Source organism: Asterias amurensis, chromosome 3 (assembly GCF_032118995.1).
Source record: "Asterias amurensis chromosome 3, ASM3211899v1".
Lineage (NCBI taxonomy): Eukaryota > Metazoa > Echinodermata > Asteroidea > Forcipulatida > Asteriidae > Asterias > Asterias amurensis.
In genome coordinates, this window is record NC_092650.1 from 5,764,973 (window position 1) to 5,789,037 (window position 24,065).

Below are 24,065 nucleotides of genomic sequence, written 5' to 3' on the forward strand. Positions count from 1 at the left end.
ATGATATGGTTACCAGTCTTTTTGGGGGCTGATAAATAAACTTGTGGGCGTGGCAGCAAATCAATTAATCTGATTGGTCTGGGTTTTTTTAACGCACAACTACGCAGATAGTCTTGGTGCAAGACGTTTCTCGTTCAACCGGGGCGGTGAGTGGACTATAAGTCAGGGGAGTCGGTGCGCGCACTGTCGGTGGATTGGCCGCGGTGTGCGTGAAAAGGGAACGAGAAACGTCTTGCACCAAGACTACTACGCAGAAAGCACGTGTCTTCCCCCACACACTCTCCATCCATCCACCACACACACTCTGCAGTACATACATGTACAACATACGGACGGGTGCACACCGACCAAAGTCGTTATGCAATTGCAATATTGAAATCGCAACTTTCGATCACGAATGCATGTTTTCCAGAGATTTAATTATACATTTAAAATAAAAGGAACAAAGTTAGTATCCATGCACGCTATCGAAGAGAACGGTAAGAAGGGTAACTTACCCCTCATTTCATTTGTATAAAATATTACATTTCTAATTATGAGCTTATGACGTTCATCTAGATATGGCGCTGTTCCTGACCTGAGTGTTGTTGGTTGAAATTAAATGTTGACATCTGCATACGAAATGTACAGTGCTAATGCCCCAGTTATTATTATAAATGCAGTACTGAACATTGAGAATGTGCTGTTGTGTCATAAAAATATAATTTAAGTATTTTTATTGTCAAACTAATTAATGATAGTGATACACCACAATATGATTCTGTAATTATAATAATATTAATCATTAATTATTAGTAATGTTATACTTATTTTGTTTTACCAAATTATATTATTATAATATTATTGACTTCATTTTAATAATACATAGAAGTTTAATATCGATAGATATGAGAAATGAAAGAATGAGAAATGTTTCTGACACTGACAGTACGCTTCTCAGTTTCAATTTTTGATGGATAAAAACTTGTTGGATAGTATCTTTTTCATAATCACAATACTTGGAAGTGAAATGTTTCTCAAAATGTTTTTACAATGGAAAGCTGCTGCATGCTCTGGACTTCTCAGTGGGCTTCTATAATAATTGCTGTTAATTTTAAAAGTGATAACCGAAAGTCCAAACATCTCTCTTCTTCTCCCTTTAAAGTGCTGCTTCAGAAAATTTTAAGATTTCCGCACTGTGGCTGGGCGCACGCGTTCAGTCTAGTGGCGCAAATTTGGATGCAATGATTATCACAAGTTCACACCAACCATCTGTGTCTGTACTTCTACTCTAGAAACTATATATAATGGGGAGCCTTAGTTTCTAGAAGTACTCGATCTGGTGCTGATCTCACTGCAGCTGCCATTCCCAGTCCAGTCCACTTCTTTACGTCGTGCGTCCATGTTGTTGCTGGACGACTTCTCCTTCTCTTTCCCTCCACTGACCCCTGGATTATTTCTTTGTACGAAACCTCCGCGACGCATGATACATTTCCATTCATTCCAAGTTTTTTACTTTATCACTCTGCAGATTTGTATTCTCTTGATGTACACATCTTCACTTACTCGTCGAGTCATCTCCAATACAAGACGTTGGGCAATTTCCATGTCATCCAGTGAGACTTCAGAAATGCGGCATTTATTAGCAAGGGTCAATCCGATGACTGGTAGCAATGAATGGGTGGTTGAGGACGCCACATACGATTATCATCAGGAGATTGCTCGGTCGGCTTACACCGATATGCTCCACGACGATGAAAGGGTATGTATCGTTCATAGAAACGACCCCAGGGAGAGCTGTGTGAGTTGTGGTATGGTTGCGAACCCTTAGGAGAGCTCAAATTTGGATAGATGCGATTATCAGAACCCTCCATCTTCTTGATGGTCGGTGAAGAGGGAGGGTTATCGCAACTAAAATTGGGGGGGGGGGAAATATCCAAAAAGGCTACCGTACTTGTGTATGGTCGGAACCCTTAGGAGGGCTCAAATTTGGATAGTTGCGATTATCGTAACCCTCCATCTTCCTGATGGTCGGTGAAGAGGGAGGGTTATCGCAACTAAAATGGGGGGGGGGGGGGAATATCCAAAAAGGCTACCGTACTTGTGTATGGTTGCGAACCCTTAGGAGGGCTCAAATTTGGATAGTTGCAATTATCGTACCCTCCATCTTCCTGATGGTCGGTGAAGAGGGAGGGTTATCACAACTAGAATGGGGGGGGGGAATATCCAAAAAGGCTACCGTACTTGTGTATGGTTGCGAACCCTTAGGAGGGCTCAAATTTGGATAAGTGCGATTATTGTAACCCTCCATCTTCCTGATGGTCGGTGAAGAGGGAGGGTTATCGCAACTAAAATTGGGGGGGGGAAATATCCAAAAAGGCTACCGTACTTTTGTATAGCTTGAAATGATTACTGAACCAAAAGTGATTTAACAAGACCAGACAAGCACAAAGACATTGAAGGGAAAATTTATCTCATTGTCTTTGAAAAAACTGATTTATTTTAACATAGTTTTGTTTCTTCAAGATGTTACACTGTGAAATATTGGTTTATCTTACATGTAGGCCTAGTTAAACAAAGAAATGCCAGACTTGTCTGGTCAAATATTTACTGGCTGGCAGTAGGACTACTGCAGTGTATATTTCTACTTTGTCCTTTTTTTGTACAGAATAAAAAATACTATGAAGGCATAAGACGAGCTATTAGAGTCATGCACGAGAGAGGGAAGAAGGCCCATGTACTAGACATCGGCACCGGAACCGGTCTACTGTCTATGATGTCGGCAGAAAGTGGGGCAGACTCTGTCCATGCGTGTGAGGTAAACCAATTAAGTCAAGGCCCAATTTCATAAAGCCTGTAATCACAGGCAAACTGCTTAGCAGAAAATACACCAACCAAAATTCCATAAAGTTTACTTTGTAGCAACTGGTGCCCCACTCTTGATTTGCTCAGCAAAAATTTGCCTGGCAGTATTTTCTGCTTCAAGACTGTGGACACTATTGTCAAAGACCAGTCTTCTCTTTTGGTGTATCTAAACATATATGCAGTAAATAACACGCCTGAATTTGAGCTCAATTGGTCGTCGAAAGTGCGAGATATGAATGAAATAAAAAAAAAACCCTTGTCACACCGAGTTGTGTGCTTCCAGATGCTGGATTTCAAGACCTCAGATTCTAAACTTGAGGTCTCGAAATCAAATTCGTGGAAAATTACTTCTTTCTCGAAAACTACGTCACTTCAGAAGGAGCCATTTTCTCATAATGTTTTATATTGTCAACCTCCCCTATTCTTCGTTACCAAGTAAGGTTTTATGCTAATAATTATTTTGAGTAATTAGGAATAGTGTCCACTGCCTTCATAGGGCTTCTTAAATGGACCAGAATTTTGTTCACAGTATTCGAAATGAGAAAAGACAGCACAGATGTCATAAAAAACCCAGATAATGAATGTTTGGCATTTGTGCAGTGGTGAGAATTGTTTTTTGTTTAAATGGAATGTTCTTTTCAAATTAGCCTTATTGTTGAATGGAACTTTTTTTTTTAAATGGTATTCAAAATCGAAGTTTGAATAGAGTTAAACATATTTAAGTAATTAAACATGTGTCATTCTATTCAATTTATCAGTTTGAATCGTTCATTACTGTTTTTACAGGCATTTGAACCAATAGCAGAGGCAGCCAAGAAAATCATTGCAGAGAATGGCTTTGCAGACAAAATCAAAGTGGTCTCTAAAAGGTCAACAGAGGTCACAGTTGGGCCAGGTAGGCTTGCAAAACATCAGACTTATCAGGAGACATTTAGTAACAAATAAAATAATTTTGACCCTTGAGCCGTGTCTGCAGTTTTGCTACAGCTAAGGCTATAGCTGGATTGGGCGTCATCATACATTGAAATATAAGACGTCCTTAGCAACACCCTTACTCAGGCATGCAGCTCTTCTTTTTTCTTTTTTTTTTATTTTTTTTTCTTTTGATGCACCTAAGAGCATAACAAACCTCAACATTTTCTAGGGTACCATTGTGGGTCTCATGTCCCGTGGCGTTTTGGCTGCCTCGCTCCGCACTTGCATTGTGCCTTTGAAAATGTTCCTCTTTTTTTTTCAACGGGCAGTTGCATGCCTACTTACAGTTGTACAGGGTTTGGCTTAAAGCCATTGGACCTTTTTGGTAAACAGTATTGTCCAAGGCCCACACTTCGTGTCTCACAACTTCTATATCAAATAACAAACCTGTGAAAATTTGGGCTTAACCGGTCATCGGAGTCAGGAAAAAATAACGGGAAAACCCACCCGTGTATCCGCGCGTTTCGCCGTGTCATGACATGTGTTTAAAATAAATCCGTAATTCTCGTTAACGAGAATTGATATTGTTTTACTGTTTTCTCAAAAAGTAAAGCATTTCATGGAATAATATTTCAAGAGAAGTATTTCACCACTACCTTCTGTAAACCCTGTAAGTTATTTGTAAATCTGTGAACTTTTAATTTTTTTTCTGTTCTGAAAGGGTCCAATGGCTTTAACATTTGTTAACACTTTTAGTGACTAGCCATCATGACCAGTAGCTTGTCAATTTACTGGTCCACCAGCTTTTTCTCTAGGAAACATTTCAAATAAAATTAGCTGTAGGGATGCTTTTCGACACTGAACTGGACAGCGAAACCACTTGCAGAGAATTCTGACTTGTCCCCAATCAGGAAGGGACTTGAAACCCAAATCTACATGGAAGGTTCCGTGCTGGGTTTCGAACCATGGGCCCTGGGGTGGATTTCACAAAGGTAGTCTTAACTTAGGACTAGTCCTATAGGCAATGCTAAGAGATATGACCAGTCCTAAGTTAGGACCAGTAACTCATCCTAACTTGGGACTGGTCCTATCTCTTAGCATTGCCTAGGACTAGTCCTAAGTTAGGACTACCTTTGTGAAATCCACCCCTGGTCCACAGAGGTGAAAGGCAGGGAAGAGACCACTGAGTCAACCTGGGTGCCAACAAGAATGTAGGCATGCCAGAAAGTGCCGGACTAAAAGTAAACAGTTGAAGATTTAAAAAACGTGTATACTTGTATCTACTTGCCCGACACTAAAAACACTGGCCTGGACCTGTGGTCTGGTGTACATTTTGAGGCCCAACACAGTCCCATATAAACTATCTTGTTTCAATATTATTTGTCATTTCAGACGGGGACATTCCTCATAGAGCCAACATTCTTCCTGCTGAGGTATTCGATACTGAATTGATCGGTGAAGGGGCAGTACCAACCTACCTCCACGCCCACAGACATTTATTACAGGTAGACTCAGCTATCTATTTGTTCATAGTTCATTAGAATGGATGTTGAAGATAAGGTTTTGTTTTGTTTGTTTGTTTGTTTGGCCTTTGAGAAAGACTCTGTTTGGGTCAAAACGTCAGGCCATTAACAAATTTTTGGCTTTTATATGCCATAGGTCCTTTTGGTTGGTAAGCAATTTGCAACAGCTAATTCTATTTTTTTATTTGTTTGTTTAAAATGCTATTCATAAATACCTCAGACAGTTTCGCTATTCCTATTGGTGGAGAGCGCATCACATGGGTGTGTATAAACCTTTGTTTATGACCAGTAAAAAGTGTTGAAACATGGGCGTGACACGTGAGCTTGCACCTGTTCTTATAAGACAGTTTCTTCGTTCCTATTGGTCGAGAGCAACAGCGGAAACAGTTGTGCCACATCACGCGATACGCGCCGCGACGCGCATAGCATTCCCTTAAAAGGAGTTGTTTACCCGAGGACAGCGGAGGGCTTTACCATTTTATAGCTGTAGGGGTGTTGTGTTGAAAGAAATCATTGATCAATTAAAATTTGCATTTATTTTACTTTTTGACAAAAAAGTGTTGATGTTTTTGACAGAAAAGGTATTTATGAATGGGCATCAAAGTGTGTTCAATCGGTTTTCAACTAGTGGTTTAAACCCGCCAAGGCCTGGTTCTTGATAATTTATCTCGACTTCGTCTCGGTAAAATTATCAAGAACCAGGCCTCGTTCGTCGTTGGGATTAAACCACTAGTTGAAAACCTCTTCACCACACATTGATTCCCTTAATAAAGACCCCTTGCATGTGGCGTCACAACCTCAAAAAGCACCCTCACTGGGGTCAAAAAGCACCCTCACTGGGGTCAAAAAGCGCACTCACTGGGGTCAAAAAGCGCCCTCACTGGGGTCAAACAGCGCCCTCACTGGGGTCAAAGGAAGCAAATCATTTGATGATAGCTGTTCTTTGTGCGTAAAAACATGCGCGTGTGACATCAGCATTCCAAGAGCGTTGGCATTATGCAAGAGGTCTATTAACAGATTAATGCTCTCTTAATGTAAGTCCATAACACTCAAGGCAATCGGTCTTTTTAGGACTGGTGCTGTTCGTTTCAGAATTCAGACTTCAATAGCAATGATAACTTTTATCTCCTTCCACGATTTTCAGGAAGATTGCATCTGTGTCCCCCACTCGGCGACTGTTTATGCCCAAGTCATCCAATCAGATCTCATCTGGGAATGGCACAAACTCCAACCAATCAAAATCCCCGGCCACAGCAGCGTCAAACCCCCAGCCAAGATGGACGCCTGCTCCGGGGCAGCCTCGGTCCACGACATCCAACTCAGTCAGGTGTCACCTGAGCAGTTCCAGCCAATCACCTCCCCCCTCGCTATGATGGACTTCAACTTCAGTCGTGGGGATTTCCGAGAGAGCGGATTGGCGACCGTCGATGCCGATGTCCTGACGGAGGGAATATGCCACGGAATCTTCATGTGGTGGGACTTGAGCATGGACACGGAGGGTGAGATTCGGTTGAGTACAGCGCCCTCTTGGGCCCACCCTGACGGAGAAGAGGCCCAGTGGAGAGATCACTGGATGCAAGCCGTCTACTTCTTTGATCAACCTCTGCAGGTGCAGAAAGGTGAGTTTAAAGACCTATGTAAATGTAACAGTAGAGGCCACTACAGTAAGCAGAGCCATGAAATAATATATACAACAGATTACTCAACAATTGTCTGCTAGCAGAAATGATCAGGATACCATTCACGAATTGTACATGTGACATGGTAGTTTAGCTGGTAGCCTTATTCTAAGCATAATTTTGCAATGCTAATGTAACGCAGAGATTTAATATGATGATATGGCAAGACTCCGGTTAACTATTACTAGAAGAAGAAACGTGTGATGCTGGCGGACTGGAGTCATAGAGTTGTGGAAACGACTGAAGAAAACACTTGAAACAATTGTCTGGGTCTGGTCTTGGTTTATTACAAGTTGACTATAGCAATACAATTGAAACAGGTGCTGGACCTAGCTCAAAGGTTGGAGAGGCAAGTCTCTTGTATAGAGAAATTTGAAGGAGTAGTCGAGGCCCAGAGTGAATGTTGGGCAGAGGCTACGTAGGATTTTGGTGGTGGGGGAACTCTTAATTTAGAAATGGTGTCACACAGAAATAACATAAGATTGGTGACATCATTACGTAGAAGTGAGATGATGTATGGTCAACAGGGGGGGGGGGGGTAAGGGTGGGTGGTCAGGAATGTGAGTGGTGGCTTACCTGGAACTGGGCTGACATAGGATATGGCCCACCTATTGATGTGTAAACAACTATTTGGGAATTCTAGAGATAACGGTGGGAAATCATCCTTACACTTTTTTTCTAAGCTACTTTTTGTGCTTAAAGCCATTGGACCCTTTCGGTACAAAAGAAAAAAAAAAGTTCACAGATTTACAAATAATTTACAGGGTTTACAGAAGGTAATGGTGAAAGACTTCTCTTGAAATATTAGTCCATGAAATGCTTTACTTTTTGAGAAAATGGTAAAACAATATAAATTCTTGTTAGCGAGAATTACGGATTTGTTATAAACACATGTCATGACGCGGCAAAACGCGCAAAAACAGGAGTGGGTTTTCCCGTTATTTTCTTCCGACTCCGATGTCCGATTGAGCCTAAATTTCCACAGGATTGTTATTTTATATATAAGTTGTGATACACGAAGTGTGGGACTTGGACAATACTGTTTACCGAAAGTGTATGATGGCTTTAAGCAGCTCTATGAATTTGGGCCGGGGTCCCAATTTCATAGAGCTGTTTAGGCCGCAGAAAATACTGCTTATTAGCAAATGAGTGGGGCACTAATTGCAACAGTGGAAACTTTATAGAATTTTGGCAGGTAACCATGCAGTTTCTGTTTTTTTTTCTAATTTCAGCAAGATTTGTTTGTGTTTAGCAAGTTTTTGTGCTTATCCCTGGTCATTTGAGCCCTGGTCAGCACACTGTTATTCCCTACTCAGTTAGAATGGAAACATTACATAAATATATTCCAAAAATAACACTCCAAAAATATTGTTTTCATCTTGATAGGAGAGAGGATTCATGTCACATTATCCCACGATGATTACAGCATGTGGTTTAATGTCGGCCACACTGAATTGCCTAAGGTTGACATCGAGAGACCGATATGTAGATGTGGAGCCCATGTAGTCTGGAGCCGACCAAGGATAGGAATGCTTAATGATGCTACACGAACAGGGAAATATACACAAGTTCTGCAAAAGGTTTGGAGATGTTACCAGTAGACCCCTTCCACAACGCGCAGCGCACTCACACATGCAAATCCTGTCCTCCATTTTGAGAGTCAAAATCAGGCACAAACATATGCACAAAAGATTTGACTCCCAAAATGATGACAATGGTAGACACGCTTTTTTGGAGGTGCATTGTGGCAACCTCGTCCCCAGGGTGTGTCGAGCGGTTACAAGGTTGACTGCTCTCTCACCCTGGTATTGGATCATTTGCATATCCAAAATATTTGGATATGTATGCAAATTAAAATAGTCTGGCTACTTTTTGATATTCACATCTTCTTTGTCATAATCTCGTAGTACGGTACCAGATTCAATAGCTTGTTTACATCTTTGGATGCCGGCGGCTGGCTGTACCTATGAATATGGAACATATTCTAATATTGTAATGTCATTGTCCAATCAGGGTCCAATAAGGAGTTTCCATCCCAGGGTTTACTGTTGTAAACATGGTTGAAAATAAAGTAAACCATGGGGACGAGGTAGCGTTGTGGGTGTACCGAAATCAATAGTCCCCCCTTGCAATACCCAAAATGCTACCAGGTATACTGAGGTCCCGCGCACACTTTTATGCACAAAGAACAAAATGTTGACTTTGTGTCCGTTAAATACCTTTCAATTCTTTTGAGTATACTTAAAGACACTGGACACTATTGGTAATTGTCAAAGACCAGTCTTCTCATTTGGTGTATCTCAACATATGTATAAATTAACAAACCTGTGAAAATTTTAACTTAAATGGTCGTCGAAGTTACGAGAGAATGATGGAAGAAAAAAACACTCTAGCCGCACAAGTTGTGGGCTTCCAGATGCTTGAGTTTGAGACCTCAACTGAGGTCTCAAATTCAATTCAAATATTTTAGCGAGAAATTACTTCTTTCTCAAAAACTTTGATACTTCAGAGGGAGCCGCTTCTCACATTGTTTCATACTATCAATAGCTCTTCATTGCTCATTACCAAGTAAGTTTTTATGCTAACAATTATTTTGAGTAATTACCAATAGTGTCCAGTGCCTTTAATAAGAAAGACAAATGAGATAAATCCTCTCTTACAATTATCTCACCCTTTCTTTTAAAACAAATTCTGGTCTAGGAAAGCCCTGTGGTCTTGTAGATTTTTAACCAAAATTCTAGCCCTGCGATGAAGCTCCCTCCTTTACCGTCTGCACCACAGAGATTTGTGTCGGTAAAGCAAGAACTGATTTTGAGCTCGTTGCTAAGTTGGTTTTATATTAGTTCTTCATTATTATTGATATTTCTTCCTTAAATCTTGTCATCTCAACAGGTGGTTAAGAAAGAGTCATTATGTGTCAGCATTAGTGACGGTTCTATGTTACCTCTGATAGCTGCAAGACTGGGTGCCACACAGGTAAAAGATACTGATAGATCATCCTTCTCATACACAATCTGTGTGAACTAAACATTGGGTTGCCTCCATAGAGTTACATATAAGAACTAGAGCGCGCACTGGCCTATATACGCGCCCCGGCATGCACGCAGGCGGCCATTTTCTAAGTGGCATCCCACAGCGTGTGTTTGTGCGGCCATTTTGTAAGTTGAACAAAACAGCATCGCGTAGGGTTTAATAAACACAAACTCCAACGTGTGTTTCATATTCACTGCGCGTACAGAATGGCGCGCGTGTGTCTCCTTGCGGTCCTGTCGCGTTTGTGCACGAAGCATCACCCGTGCGCCCTCTAGTTCTCATATACAACTCTATGGTTGTCTCTCAAATATCTCAAGGGTTGTATCTCAAATAGTCTGGTGCCAATTCTTGGCCCATAGGGCTCGTAGGGGTTGCTCTTTCCATTGTGCTTATACATGTTTAACAAAGTTAAACACAGAATATACATCTACATTTCTTGAGTTTGTTGATGGGATTGATGATTGTTGGTGGGTTTTGTAGAGTCGGTCGTGTTGTATTTCACTTACTGTTTTAATGATGGTTTCCACCTAAATCGCCCATTTCATCGCTCACAGGCATGTCTTATGACAAAAACTATAAGTATTTAGATTAGGTCTAATTGTAAAAGACAAATCCAACTGTCGAACTTTTCTTGCGTAAATCACTAACAAAATAGCTCAATGCAATTCCTATGGACTTCTAGAAGTGGAGCCATCTGTACGGAAGTGGGCGTTGCTAACAGTTGGCTGATCCACAAACCTATTATTGATATTATTTCACCTTTCTCGTAGGTGTATACCCTGGAGCCTAACTCTCTCTGTCGTCGTGTCATGGAAGACATGATCAAGTCCAACAATCTCATCGACGACATCACTGTACTAAATCAAAACGCTCAAGAATTACCCAATGAGATATTCAAGAATCAAAAGGTACAAGCGTGGGTTCCAATCTCACCCGAGTGATATGCCTGTGATTTATTTTCCCACAGAACTCGGGTAAATACTGAGTCTACAGTGCTGAGAGACTTTGGTGTGTGGGGGTAAAAACCAAAATGAATATCCCGATGCAAATTTAACATCTATTAAAGGTAAAAGCTTGTTATGGAATTTTGGTCTTGGTTAATTATTGGTTTATTGAATGAATTCATGTGGATCAGTTTGGCATAGCAAACAACTTTCCCTGCCTTTTTACCTCTTAAAGACACTGGACACTTTTGGTAATTTTTAAAGACCATTCTTCTCACTTGGTGTATCAGCAACATAGATAATGGAACAAAAAATACCCTTGGAACACAAAGTTGTGTGCTTCCAGATGCTTGATTTCGGAACCTCACAATCTAATTCTGAGGTCTCAAAATCAAATTCAGAAACTTTCTTCTTTCTCCAAAACTACATTACTTCAGAGGGAGCCGTTTCTCACAATGTTTTATACTATCAACAGCTCTCCATTGCTTGTTACCAAGTAAGTTTTTATGCTAGCAATTATTTTGAGTAATTACCAATAGTGTCCTCCTATAGACCAATCCATTTGTGCATTGGCCGATGCGGTGCTGCCCAGCGGTCAAGCACACCGTACTCAAGCTTTGATGTTTTTGATCAGTAGAGTGTGGGTTCATATCCTGGTCGTGACACTTGTGTCCTGAAGCAAGACACTTTGCCATTCTTGCATCCTCCTTCGGATGGGATGTAAAGCCGTTGGTTGAGTGTGTTTGTGTAATGCACATAAAAGAACCCAGTACATTTATTGTAAAGAGAAGGGGTCCACCCGGTGTTTCTGGCAGTGGCTGCCGAGTGTGCAGGAATTGGTCCCATAAATCATTAAACAAAATATCTTGATCCTTCCAGATTGACGTCTTGATGGGAGAGCCATTTTTCATCTCCAGCATCCTACCCTGGCACAATCTGCACTTCTGGTACGCGAGGACAGCCCTAGCGTCCCATCTAGCGGACAGCGCCCTCATACTGCCATGCTGTGCCAGGCTCAGGGGTGTGGCGCTGGAGTTTGAGCACCTGTGGAAGTTCCATGCTCCTGTGGGCGACATCGAGGGCTTTGATGTTAGGATATTTGATAGTCTTGTGCAGGTAAAGAGGAATATTAAAAAAATTGACTTTTAATTCAGAGTATTCAATTAAAGGTGTTGCTTAGCATTGGAAGAAAGTGTACATAGCCCTTTTCACACTACTCTTTTCCCTGGGGTTCCCCCTGGGAAATAACGGCCGGCGTTTTCACACTATGACCACTCTGCCCCCTCAATAGGATTCACGCTTAAAGCCGAGCATTAGTTGGCAATTCTCAGTAACCAATGTGATTACAAAAATCCAATAAGATTGCAGTATGCTATTGAGGGTACACTTTTTGCGACGTTGACACTTTGACATGACAACAGAAGTTCAAATTGGCGCAAGACTTGCAAAGTCTAAATAAAATGCATGGTTGTGAACAACTTGGTTCCAAATATTCAAATTGGCTTGAGAGTTGCACAGTCTATAATGCATGGTTGGGACCAACTTGGTTCCAAATATTCTAATTGGCTTGAGAATTGTAGTCTATAATGCATGGTTGGGACCAACTTGGTTCCAAATATTCAAATTGGCAAGAGACTTGCACAGTTTATAATGCATGGTTGGGACTAACTTGGTCCCAAAAGTTCAAATTGGCAAGAGACTTGCACTGTCTAGGTTTGGACTAACTTGGGCCAGGAAGTCAGAATTGCCCCGATTGACTTTGCACAGTTTATAATGTTCTGTTTTTCACTTCTGAATCCCAGAGATCCTCACACATCAGTGATGCTGCAACTGAGCCACATCATCTATGGGAATACCCGAGCCGAACACTCACAGCGGACTTTGACCTTACAGAGTTTGACTTCACTCGGCGTGTACCCACCGATACAGTAGTACAAAAAGGAACAGTTGAAGTCCTTGGGTGAGTATTTCATTAAAGATTTCGAATTGTTTTGCCATATTTTTCTAAGAGAGGCTCCAAGGTCAAATTCAGTTCCGTGATGCACCCATTAGATAGAGACCTTGTGAAAGTGTGGACAAAATTACAAATCTCGAATCTCTTTTTAAAACGTTGTAAAATACCGCGTTACTTTAAACTCTTTCAGAGCAAAATTGTGAAACTGCTTACTGTGCGAGCAGTAAGCGAAGAATGCCTTGTAATGTGAAGCAAAAGTTCCCTGCTAACCCGTGAAATACACTTGGCGTTAGGGTGGAATTCCTTGCTTTTGTAAGCGCAGGCTCTTTGCTTTCGGTAAGCAGAGCCATGAAATTGGGCCAAGAACTCGAGTCTGGTGCTCTAAGCCACAGGACTCCACTGAAGAAAGAAAAGTGTATTCATTGAATTTCTGTTTCCTTCCTCATTTGTTTCAGGGACGGCTTGTGTCATGGCATAGCCTTATGGATGGAGTACCAGATTGATGAGAACACCTGGATCTCCACGGGTCCCTCACACCCCCTACCGTCTCCCACCAGGGACCTAAGGTGGGACAGACACTCCAAGCAAGGGGTGCATTTCATCAAGAGTAACCCCCGAGTCACGCCGGGAGGCAAGATTCATTTTGAGGTCTCGTTCAATCCATCTCAGGGAAGCCTTCATTTTAACTTTGAAGTGTTGTGATATCGGAAAGAGTTTTAAGATTTCTGTATTTTTACTTTCTTAATTTTTACCGCATTCCTTCTGGAGTTCAAGTCCAGTACTTCTAAGGTTCAGCATTGTAATTTCAAATTTCCAAACTGAGACTGTTGACTTGAGTTGACATTTGGGGCTGTTGGGTTGGCATTGTAGTTTCTTTCCTCACCCTGTGCCTTCCACCTCTAGGACCCTGGTTCGAACCACATCAGGGGCATTATCTGACAGTGGTTTGTTGGTTTTCCCTCAGGGTTTTCTTCCCGAATCTCTAACTTCTCTCCATGGGGTTCTTGAATAGTGTAGTGACCTATGGGTGGCACGGTGGACTTGTGCGTAAAGCGCTCGCCTCTCACCAAGATGATCCCGGTTCGATTCCTAGCCAGGGCCATGTGAGTTGAGTTGTGCGTTGGTTCTCTGCTGTGCCAAGAGGGTTTTCCAGACTATCCGGTTTTCCTCCCTCGGGAAAAATCAAACCCTTTTATCTTGGCTGTGCTCCATGGTCATAATGGGTTGATGTGGCTTGCAGCTGAAGGCGCCCTTGCATGCCTGCTTCTCGAACACGTTGTAGCTGCGTCCTTCGCAATTTAGCTCTAGCTACGAGTAAGGATGATTAGCCCCCCAAATTATTATTGTTATTATATTAAATTCACTTTCCTGAGAATCCTTAGCTCGCAATCAGAATTTATGAGTAAACGAAAAGGTGACAGTCCTCCAAATATTTCTGCCGCGATATTATTTTAATTGTATATAATTTTTTAATTTAAAATAGAAGGGCATCTATGTTGCTCACTTACAGTACTTTTTACCTGAAATGAAAGACGAATTCGCAGGGGTGTCTAAAATCAAAACAGAACGTAAAAAGACGGCCGGAGCGTTTTTTTTATCCGTTTGGCCATGAGACGCCAATAAGTAACATGAACAATTTGTTGTAGGCAGGAGACAATAATAGCACTCTACACTGCTTCAGTCATTACCAGAATTCATTCTTTTATTGCACAATATTGAATAAAGCTTCATTATTAATGAATTCCTTTTTTTATGAAGAGCAGTTTTGTTTTCTTCTTTTCTTGGTTTGTATTGTGCAAAAATAATTTTTATTTTTAAATGATGTCACTCATGACATCACATGCTTACAACAACTCGCCGGGAAAAAAACATTAAACTCGACCGGAATGTTTTTCTTCCTTCAGAATAGAGAAATGAGTTGTTTTCATTTCTTTGAACAAAGTGGAAGACTTGCCAGGGTTATTTGCCTAACTCTTAAGGATTCATGAACAACAGATTTAAAGGCAGTGGACAATATTGGTAATTACTCAAAATAATTGTTAGCGTAAAACCTTACTTGGTAACAAGTAATGGGGAGAGATTGATAGTACAAAACATTGTGAGAAACGGCTCCCTCTGAAGTGACGTAGTTTTCGAGAAAGAAGTCATTTTCCACAACTTTGATTTCAAAACCTCGGGTTTAGAATTTAAGGTCTCGAAATCAAGCATCTGAATGCACACAATTTTGTGTGACAGACAAGGGTGTTTTTTCTTTCACTATTATCTCGCAACTTTAGGACTTTAGTAATTTTAGGACCATTTTCAAATTTGATACAGAGTGTTAAATTTGACAAACGTTCAAATTATTGTCGCTTTCATCGAGTAGATTCCTGTAAGGCACATACAGTATATTAGGATATAAATTAAAACATATCTTTATAAAAAGTAAACGTTACTTTTAATAATAATTATAATAATTGGTTGTTATATAGCGCACATCTAGCAGCTAGATCAAAATACTGTATAACATTATAATCCCTGTTCATCATGCACATTTTTAGACCATTCCTATAACTTTCTAAACTCCCTGTGGAGCATAATGACATCAAGCTGCTTAAATTAGCGCAGAGCCAGGTAGTTAACCAGGCACATTACTGACCTCTCAGAATCCAATTTTTTTGGTTAAGTTAATTTTAAACCTGAATTTCAGGCAGCACTATTTGGCGAGTGCTTAAACTTCCTCTGCATTGGCATAGTGTATTTTAAGGCACTTTTTAATCTCAAATACCAAAAATTCAACATAAAATATCTTTTACAAAATACCATAGATTTCTTGTACTTCTACTCTCCCTTAATATTTAAATCCTGTCTTAAATGATAATCAACCCCAAGGAAATAACTTGATTAACGTTTGAAAGTACCCTTTTATTTATCCTGGTCTCAAAAAGGTACCGAAAGTGAGAGCAATTTGAAACACTTTCTGGCCATCAACTCTTCAAACTAAAAAGATATTAAATAATGTGTATAATTTCATAGATTATACAATACATGTTGCTGGTATTTCAATAGTTCTACCAGTATATTTCTACTTCCAGTATTATTTCTGCTACCAGCACTTCTACTTCTCTTCCTTCCTACCCTACCCTCACACTGTATCGCCCAAAGCCAAATACTTCACATATTCACTGTGTTATGGCAAACAACTGTATTGTTATATGGGATTTGAGGCATTGCATGGTGAGGTATCAATGTATATTTGCTTTGCCGTAACACCATGTGTGTACTAGCTGGGTAGGCTAAGTTCTCTTTGAGAATTTGTCTTGCTGTATAATACAAGTATTCTACTACCGCGGAGTAGATTTTAAAAAAATTTGGGAGACTTCTCAGTTCTAAATAGAACTGTCCTGCTTATTATTAACTGCTACATTGTATCTTGGCAGATAGTAGGAAATCGACCGGGACCGCTACTTTTCGCTTGGTGGATCGAGGGGACTTCTCGTTATTAACTTCACTGCTATTTACCAAGTTATGACAAAACAACTTTTGTTCTTTGCTCCTAACACCAATTCGCACAATGAAGCTGAAAACCAAAAGTGTTTTGTTCCACATGAAACAAACCATCCCTGAAATGACAGACAGGGGTGCTAAAATGCGCAATAAATTTGTGAGAAACATCAGAAGTGTACAAACGCATTATAAATATGTTTTGTAGCATTCCAGAGTTTCACACAAGTAGCTGTGTAAGATAAACATTATACAATTGTTGCACGCTGTGAGGGGGTCCATGGCGCTTTGTACACCCAAGGGGGGGGGGGGGGGATGGAACCCAAGGCAAAGCCAAGGGTGCCATTTCCCCTCGTGGGTGTACAAAACCCATGGACCCCAGTCACAGCGTGCAACAACCTTTGTAAAATTGTTATTCCTCTTCTCGAAGTTCTGTTGTCATCTTTAAACATTATTATGACCGGTGTACATCACCTTTAATAATACCCGGCCCGTCGAGCCATGTGACATGCGTTTTTTGTTGCGCGTCACATGATTGGTTCTCGACCAATCAAACTTCACAGTTTGTTACCGAGGTATAACATTTGTGCTTGTTAATTCAATACCTAGTTTTCTGGAGAGTGTGTAATCTGTGTTTCAGTGAATTACATAGCTTACTATTTCAAACTCTTCGGCTGACCATTACTATCAATCAGACCAAGCTCTGGGTCCTCTGCCGTCACTGGCCCTGGACCGACCTTGGTGTGGATAATGTACCTCAGGCTATTCGGAATGGGGTCGAAGGTCACAGCGGACTGAAGCTCCTGTGTGAAGATTGGCGGAAAAACACAATAAAAATAGGCATAGCATGAGAATCAAACCGACCCCAAATTCAGGGCTGTGCTAAAAATTACATCCTTCCAGTGCCCTGTAATGCACATAATTCTAAGAGCACAATTCTGTAATAACTGTCATGAAATTAGGTTCTGACCATTTTTAGGCAATCTTGTGCGAAGCATTATTTTTGATTACCTTTCATTTTGTAATGTTTTGAAATTTCACAAAAATTTTACTAGAGCGAGACTTGAACCTGTAACCACTGAATTTAAGGTGCCAGTGATTTACCAACTGAGCTATCTAGCGGCCCTATGTTGTTTTTTTTTTATATTGAAACAAAAGTCGCATCACCTTTAAAAGGAGATCCCTCTAAGGAGCTAGAGCTTTTTTATAAAAATGTTTTCAACAAAATGGCACTACTATTACCTTGCTTGGGGTGTGGATATCCGCGGGTAGACCTCTGATGAAGACGTCTTCCTTGTCCTCGTCTCCTTGGGGTAGGAAGTGATTGATGAAGGAGAGAAGCTCGCTTACATCGTTCTCAAGAGTAAAGAGAACGGCATTGGGTCCCGCATCAAAAGTATATGCTGCCTGTGGGGGAAAAAAACATAAATAACATTTAATTTACAAATTTTTGGTTTACCCATAAACCAATGTGCGTGAGCACTGTATACTCAGTACTTTCCCCGAGTTCTGTGAAAAAATCACAGGCATTTTACATGGGCTGGGTTCGAACCCAGGACCTTTGCAATTCTAGAGCAGATGTCTTACCAACTAGACCACTGAGATTGCCCGATAGCTAAAGCAGTTCGAATACTATATTAGAAATTTTGTGAAGCAGAAAAATTAGCTTAGTGGTCAGAAATTAGTATGTTAACCATGTTTAAATACTACATACTACAATTGCTATCTTATTTGTCAACCTAAATCTACCGACTCGTTCAAATCTTCTCAAAAACTTGTCTCTTTGGTACTTCAGCTTTAAGTGCTTAGAATTGCCAGCAAAAAGTGTGAAAAAACGGTAGTAAAAATACTTTAAACACCATTAAAAAAATGCTTTAAAATGGCAGTAAAAAGTGCCATATAAATGTTATTATTTGGTGACATCTGCTTACTTTAGTTTGTTTCTTGAATGCATTGAAGGCATGTACAAGCCTAACGATGTGTCTTGATGTATCATTCATGTAGGAGATGGGTGGGTAGGTATCTAGACAAACTGCATGAAACTGGTTACTATCCTGAAAAGAAGAAAAACAAATCAATTCACAAGAGTGATTTTAAAGTTTGTATGGTGAAGGTACAAAACAAAGGTAGTCAACGAAAGATTTGATTTACGCTTGTCACAACTTAATTAGAGTGAACTTATTATGGGACATTGTGCGACTTGTGACTTCACTTGACTTGCAAAAAGTTGGCTTGTGACTTGACTTGACTTGAGGAAAGATGACTTGGCTACAACACTGCTACTAGACCAATAAGCTTGTCAAAAAACCTAGAGGCATTTTGAATCATTTACATTTGCGGCCGGTAAAACCTTGACCGATCCACTCTTACCTTCATTGTGAGTTCTGCAAACGTCTTAAAGTCTTTCTCCTCGATAGCGGTCGTCATAGCAACCATTCTGTCGGGTACGATCTTCTCAGCTCGGTGGGGAAGGAGAGGACTGGTTTCTACTGTGGATTGCATACCGGCTGTGCTGCTGGTTGCTTTCTTGTGGTCACTCACCTTCAGGTAGTGATCAAGAAATAAGTTGGATATGAATCTTTGCATGACAGAAGTATATTATTACGAAGAGAGGTTTGCGTAACACAATGTGAATATCTCTCTTTCAAGAAATAGCTGAGCGGTGTTGCAATAGGAGACTTTCTTGGACGATAGGTGGCAGCAGACTTACCGGGTAAAGCCATTGTTCTCAGAATTATGCGCACCTTCAGAACTACAAAAACAATGGAAATTTACGCGGTAAGTTTGCTGCCACCTAGCGTTGGAAAGTCTCCCATTACAAATACCACTTCCCTCCCCACATCCCACAAAAAGCAAAACAAAACAAACAAACGAAGTACCGAAAACAGACACAAGAATGCAATCAACAAAAACAATAAAATTCACCTACCCAGAAAGGATAAACCTGAAACATTACAAGAGAAAGTAATCAAAGACACACATAAGAATGTTTTTCTTGTTTTAAAAGCTTCACACCAGGGGCCAATTTCATAGAGCTGCTTAAGCAAAAAATTTGCTGAAGCACGAAAATAGCTCGCTTATTTTACACATGTTACTGGCCAAAATTTCCTGCCATATACATTGCTTATAACTAGTATTAAGCTGTTGTTTACTTAGTGTTACAATTGAGTGGAGTCTTGGCCGGTAATCTGATTTTACTAAGCAATGAAATTTTTGCTTAAGCAAAATTTTTTTGCTTAAGCAGCTTTGTGAAATTGGGCCCTGGGTTCAATTTGATATTTCTGCTCAAGCAACAAATCTGTGCTTCTGGAAGCAGGGAAATCTCTGCTTACATCAATCAAATTTCACGGGTTAGCATGGAAACTTTGCTTGCGCTTGTGCATACTCCACGTCACTAGGCCCTTCTTTGCTTACACAGCTAGCGTAAAAATTCAGCCCTTGCACAGTAAGCTGAGAACAGTGATCGTAAGTGCAGAATCAGCCGTAAACAGAACCATGAAATTGGGCAACTGTATATACAATTGTGACACTGCCCAGGACGGGGCTAAAAACTCCCTCGTACCTACCACTAAAATCAATATCCTCATCTCAGGCCAGTAATCCTCAGTCACGACTTGTTCAGCGATGCTATCTTCCCCTGTTTCCTCTTCACCCATCAGCCATTGTACAAACCCTCCGTACATGCTACGGCAGGCACTGCCTGATCCCTGCCGGGCTATGTCCGATACATTGCCCTCTACCTTGAACACTTTAGCCAGAGTTGCCACTGTGGAAAAGAAAATATTGTTGATATTTTAAAAAAATAATCTTTCTAAAAGATCGCATTTTGTTTTCTACAATCAGTTCTTGATTGTCTTTGATTTTCATCGTTTCAAATTATTCTTTTGCAAGCACAGTTGTTAGGTACTGCTATTTCTCCCTTATTTCTCCCTTAATTCCCCTGTGGAGACCCAGTTTAACAAAGAAAAAATGTGTCAGCCTTTGTTCCATTGTGTTACAGTCTCCACACCTGTATGTAAGCCTATCCTAAGATGCACACACAACCTTAAATATTCCGTTTGTTGTTCTGTTATTCCCTTTTCTAAAGAAATCCCTTGTGGGGTCCAGGTTGAACAAAGCATTCCCTCATGGGGTCCATTGTGTAAAATTCCCAACAAGGCACTTCCATAAGCCCACAAGGACAGACAGGGCAAATTCTATGATTGTTTTGGGTTCGCCGCCAGGGCATAAAATGTCAATTTGATTACGATATGGAAAGGTTTGCGCTAACACCATGTAATGACTATCTCTAATGAGTTGGGGTGGTTCTGAAAAGAACCATTGGTTATGATCAACCCAAACATTACATGGTGTTACCGCAAACCTTTCCATATCATATTTTCACTATGCATAGTTTAAAATCCTACTTAATTTAATTAAGGTTCAATAAGTTTCAGATATCCCTCTTGGTATAAACTCATTTCCCTTGTTGTAGTGCCTTACCTAAGCACGCATATCCTGCAGCAGAGGAAGCCAGGCCTGCTGCAGTAGGGAAGTTATTCTCGGAGCAGATGTGTACTTTCCAATCCAACATGGCCGCTGGAGTGACCCCATCTTTGGTTGGGGAGCTTTTCCTCTTACGAGCTCTCTGACGGACTTGAAATGAAAACAACATTTCAAAACAGTCAATTTATATTATAACACCCCAACAGCCAATTATCATCCTGGTACACGTAACGTTTGTACACACGTTTTAGATACACAGATACACAACTCATCGGGTTCGAGGTGGGTAAAAAGACGTCTGGGTACTGCACGCCGTGTGATAGTCATCAGACTATCACACGGCAAACAATGCACTATCACACGGCCGCCGTTTCTAGTAAAACTAGTAAAACTAAGACATGTCAACATATCTAAGACATATCGTGTGAGGCGCTTTTAACCAATGAAAAGGCAGAATATTTGTGAGGGGTGTTATAAAAAAAATATTATTTCACCGATGTGAACTAAGGACTGTATACTCAGTAGTTCCCCGAGTTCTGTGACAAAAACACTCACAGGCAAGTCACTCGGGTTGAATTTAAAATACAATATTTATTATTATTATTATTATTTTATTTGCCAAAACAGTACACACAAAAATACAAGACAATAGACCCCGAGATGGACAAGGGACAAAAAAAGTAAATACATACTATGATCCGTAGATCTGTCGCCCCACATCTGGGGTACACAATAAAACTAATATAGATTTAACATAATATAGTACACAAAGCAATAATAAAAGCAGATAATTATTGCATTGGTGTAAGGGTAAAAACAAGTAATATATAGTTATCTTAACTTTATGCTATAAAAAAGCATACTCACTTTCTGCTAGGCACTTCTTCAAACGTGGGTTGTCCAGTGATTCTTCCCTAAAATTAAATAGTTAAGCTCATTATAATGCACGTAAAAAGACCTTGCCGTCGATTTCACCAAACTCATCCTAACATAGGATTAGTCTTAGGACGAGTTAAGTTCTCTTTCTGAAGACAAAGGACGCATTGAACCAATTCTAAGAATAGGACGGGTTACTCGTCCTAACGCGAGCTAGGATTAATCCTAGCGTTTTGTGAAATCGGCCGCAGTACCCCTATCACTATAAGAGAAGGTGTTCGCTTGGGTATTTCTTACATCCAATGTGTACATAACTTGCCCTACCTGGGCCCTGCATCAGAAACATCAAGATCTAGACTGAAGTAGATTTTTTTTTATAACCTCTTTTATATTATAAGATGCCTTTCGACAATTCCAAATGAAACAGTTTAAAGGCAGTGGACACTATTGGTAATTACTCAAAATAATTATCAGCATAAAACCTTACTTGTTAACGAGTAATGGGGAGCTGTTGATAGTAAAATACATTGTGACAAACGGCTCCCTCTGAAGTAACGTAGTTTTCGAGAAAGAGATAATTTTCCTTGAATTTGATTTTGAGACATCAGATTAGAATTTGAGGTCTCGAAATCAAGCATCTGAAAGTACACAACTTCGTGTTACAAGGGTGTTTTTCTGTCAATCTCGCAACTTCGATGGCCGATTGAGCTCAAATGTTCAAATGTTTTATTTTATTTTATGCATATTATGTTGAGATACACCAAGTGAGAAGACTGGTCTTTAGAAAATTACCAAAAGTGTCCAATGCCTTTAAATGAATCAAAGTCAGTAATTTGTGCCTGAAATTACATGTTACCACTGTTCCAATGGAAGTGACTTTTGCAAAATGAAAATGAAATTGCCCTCTTAAAGATGAAACTCCATGGGTGGATTTCACAAAGAGTTAAGACTAGTCTTATACCGAGTTAGGATGAGTTACTCGTCCTAACTTAGAACTAGCCATACATTTTAAATATCTCTTAGGAGCTAGGACTAGTCCTAAGCTAAGACTAGTCCTAAGCTAGGACTAGTCCTAAGCTAGGACTAGTCCTAAGCTAGGACTAGTCCTAAACTCTTTGTGAAATCGACCCCAGGCCTCTCTTGTACATCAGTTGTCACAGGACGTATGATAATAAATAAACAAATTTTAAAGCATCCACACCTGCCATTCAGCCAGATTCTGTCTGTCTTGAATTTATTACTAGCAGCAACAGTTGTTTTTGTACAAAGTTGATCGATATCTAGCGTTGCACTCAGGGAAGAGTTGACTGGCAGGATAAGTTTTTCATTTCTCTTTCCCCCTACAAAGAAAACAAAACACTTTAATTATGTTGACAAGTAAAACGATTTTGATGATTATAATGGCTTGCTGAAAAACATCAGTGGGTTTGTTTTTTTCTTCTTCTTTTTCTTCTTATCATTATTATATAATTCTGTTTATGGAGGTATAAATAGATGAAACCAAGAACTCATTAAAGTGAAATTAATTGCTGTGATGCTGTGCTCGCAAGCCGGAGGAAACCTGTACAGTCCAACCAACTCGATATTTTCTAGTAGTTTTCTGGTATTTTCTGGTAGCTTTCCAGTATTTTCTGGTAGTTTATCATTTTTTTTCCCGTAAATATCGTATGTACTGCTGTACTGCTATTTTTGGACTTAAACTTAGAGTTATTAGAGAAATGAGAAATATGAAACTAATAAATTAATAAATTAATTATATTATTAATAATGTAAGTGGGACTAATACTTGATGTGATTGTACTTGTAGAAATTGTGACCTTTTTACAATTTATTTTGTGTTTTAAGTTAATCAAATCTCTATCTGCTATTTTATAATTATAGAAGTGGAAATTCAAACTTCTTAAAAGTTCAGTAAATGCTGATGGAAAACTGTGTGAAGACTAGAACTATATGAATCCCCTATTTAGTATACAGTATGCTGGTACTACCCGCATACGTCTCTAGCTAGCTAATTGCCAGTGTGAATACACACACCACCGTAGTACGTACTACACAAACACAGTTCTAAAAAAATCTGCAGATCCTGCCCAAAAAACAACTTAATTTTTTACAATTTTACGACAAAGTTGATGTATCATTCAGAAACAAAACAAAGCAACACATTCATTCTTACAATATTTGATGACTGCTATATTCACAGGAGCTCGGCAAGTGACGATTTCCATGGTGTTTTTCGAGTCGGTTTTTCAGCAACTTTGATGAAGTGACTTCCCTGCACAAAATTAGTACACCCACATTTATTTATAAACACGTTTATTTAAATGAGATC

General features: G+C 40.0%; 2 protein-coding genes across 2 annotated transcripts; one reads left to right on the forward strand and one right to left on the reverse strand.

The window, feature by feature from the left end:
• Nucleotides 1–325: 325 nt before the first annotated feature.
• LOC139934623 (protein arginine N-methyltransferase 7-like) lies at nucleotides 326–16,575 on the forward strand. The gene is made up of 12 exons (XM_071928918.1): nucleotides 326–479; nucleotides 1,511–1,741; nucleotides 2,648–2,797; nucleotides 3,631–3,739; nucleotides 5,152–5,264; nucleotides 6,427–6,901; nucleotides 8,348–8,541; nucleotides 9,854–9,937; nucleotides 10,765–10,902; nucleotides 11,818–12,054; nucleotides 12,741–12,898; nucleotides 13,348–16,575. The coding sequence occupies exons 2-12, from the start codon at nucleotides 1,526–1,528 to the stop codon at nucleotides 13,592–13,594; spliced, it is 2,121 nt and encodes a 706-aa protein (XP_071785019.1). The 5' UTR covers nucleotides 326–479; nucleotides 1,511–1,525; the 3' UTR covers nucleotides 13,595–16,575.
• An 86-nt stretch (nucleotides 16,576–16,661) lies between these two features.
• LOC139934624 (diphosphomevalonate decarboxylase-like) lies at nucleotides 16,662–24,027 on the reverse strand. Its single transcript, XM_071928920.1, has 9 exons — nucleotides 23,910–24,027; nucleotides 22,938–23,076; nucleotides 21,728–21,774; nucleotides 20,858–21,010; nucleotides 19,942–20,141; nucleotides 18,746–18,916; nucleotides 18,307–18,429; nucleotides 17,618–17,782; nucleotides 16,662–17,178 (listed from the first exon to the last, which is right to left on the reverse strand). Exons 1-9 carry the CDS (start codon nucleotides 23,959–23,961, stop codon nucleotides 17,032–17,034), a joined length of 1,197 nt encoding a protein of 398 aa, XP_071785021.1. The 5' UTR covers nucleotides 23,962–24,027; the 3' UTR covers nucleotides 16,662–17,031.
• Between the last annotated feature and the right edge of the window lie 38 nt (nucleotides 24,028–24,065).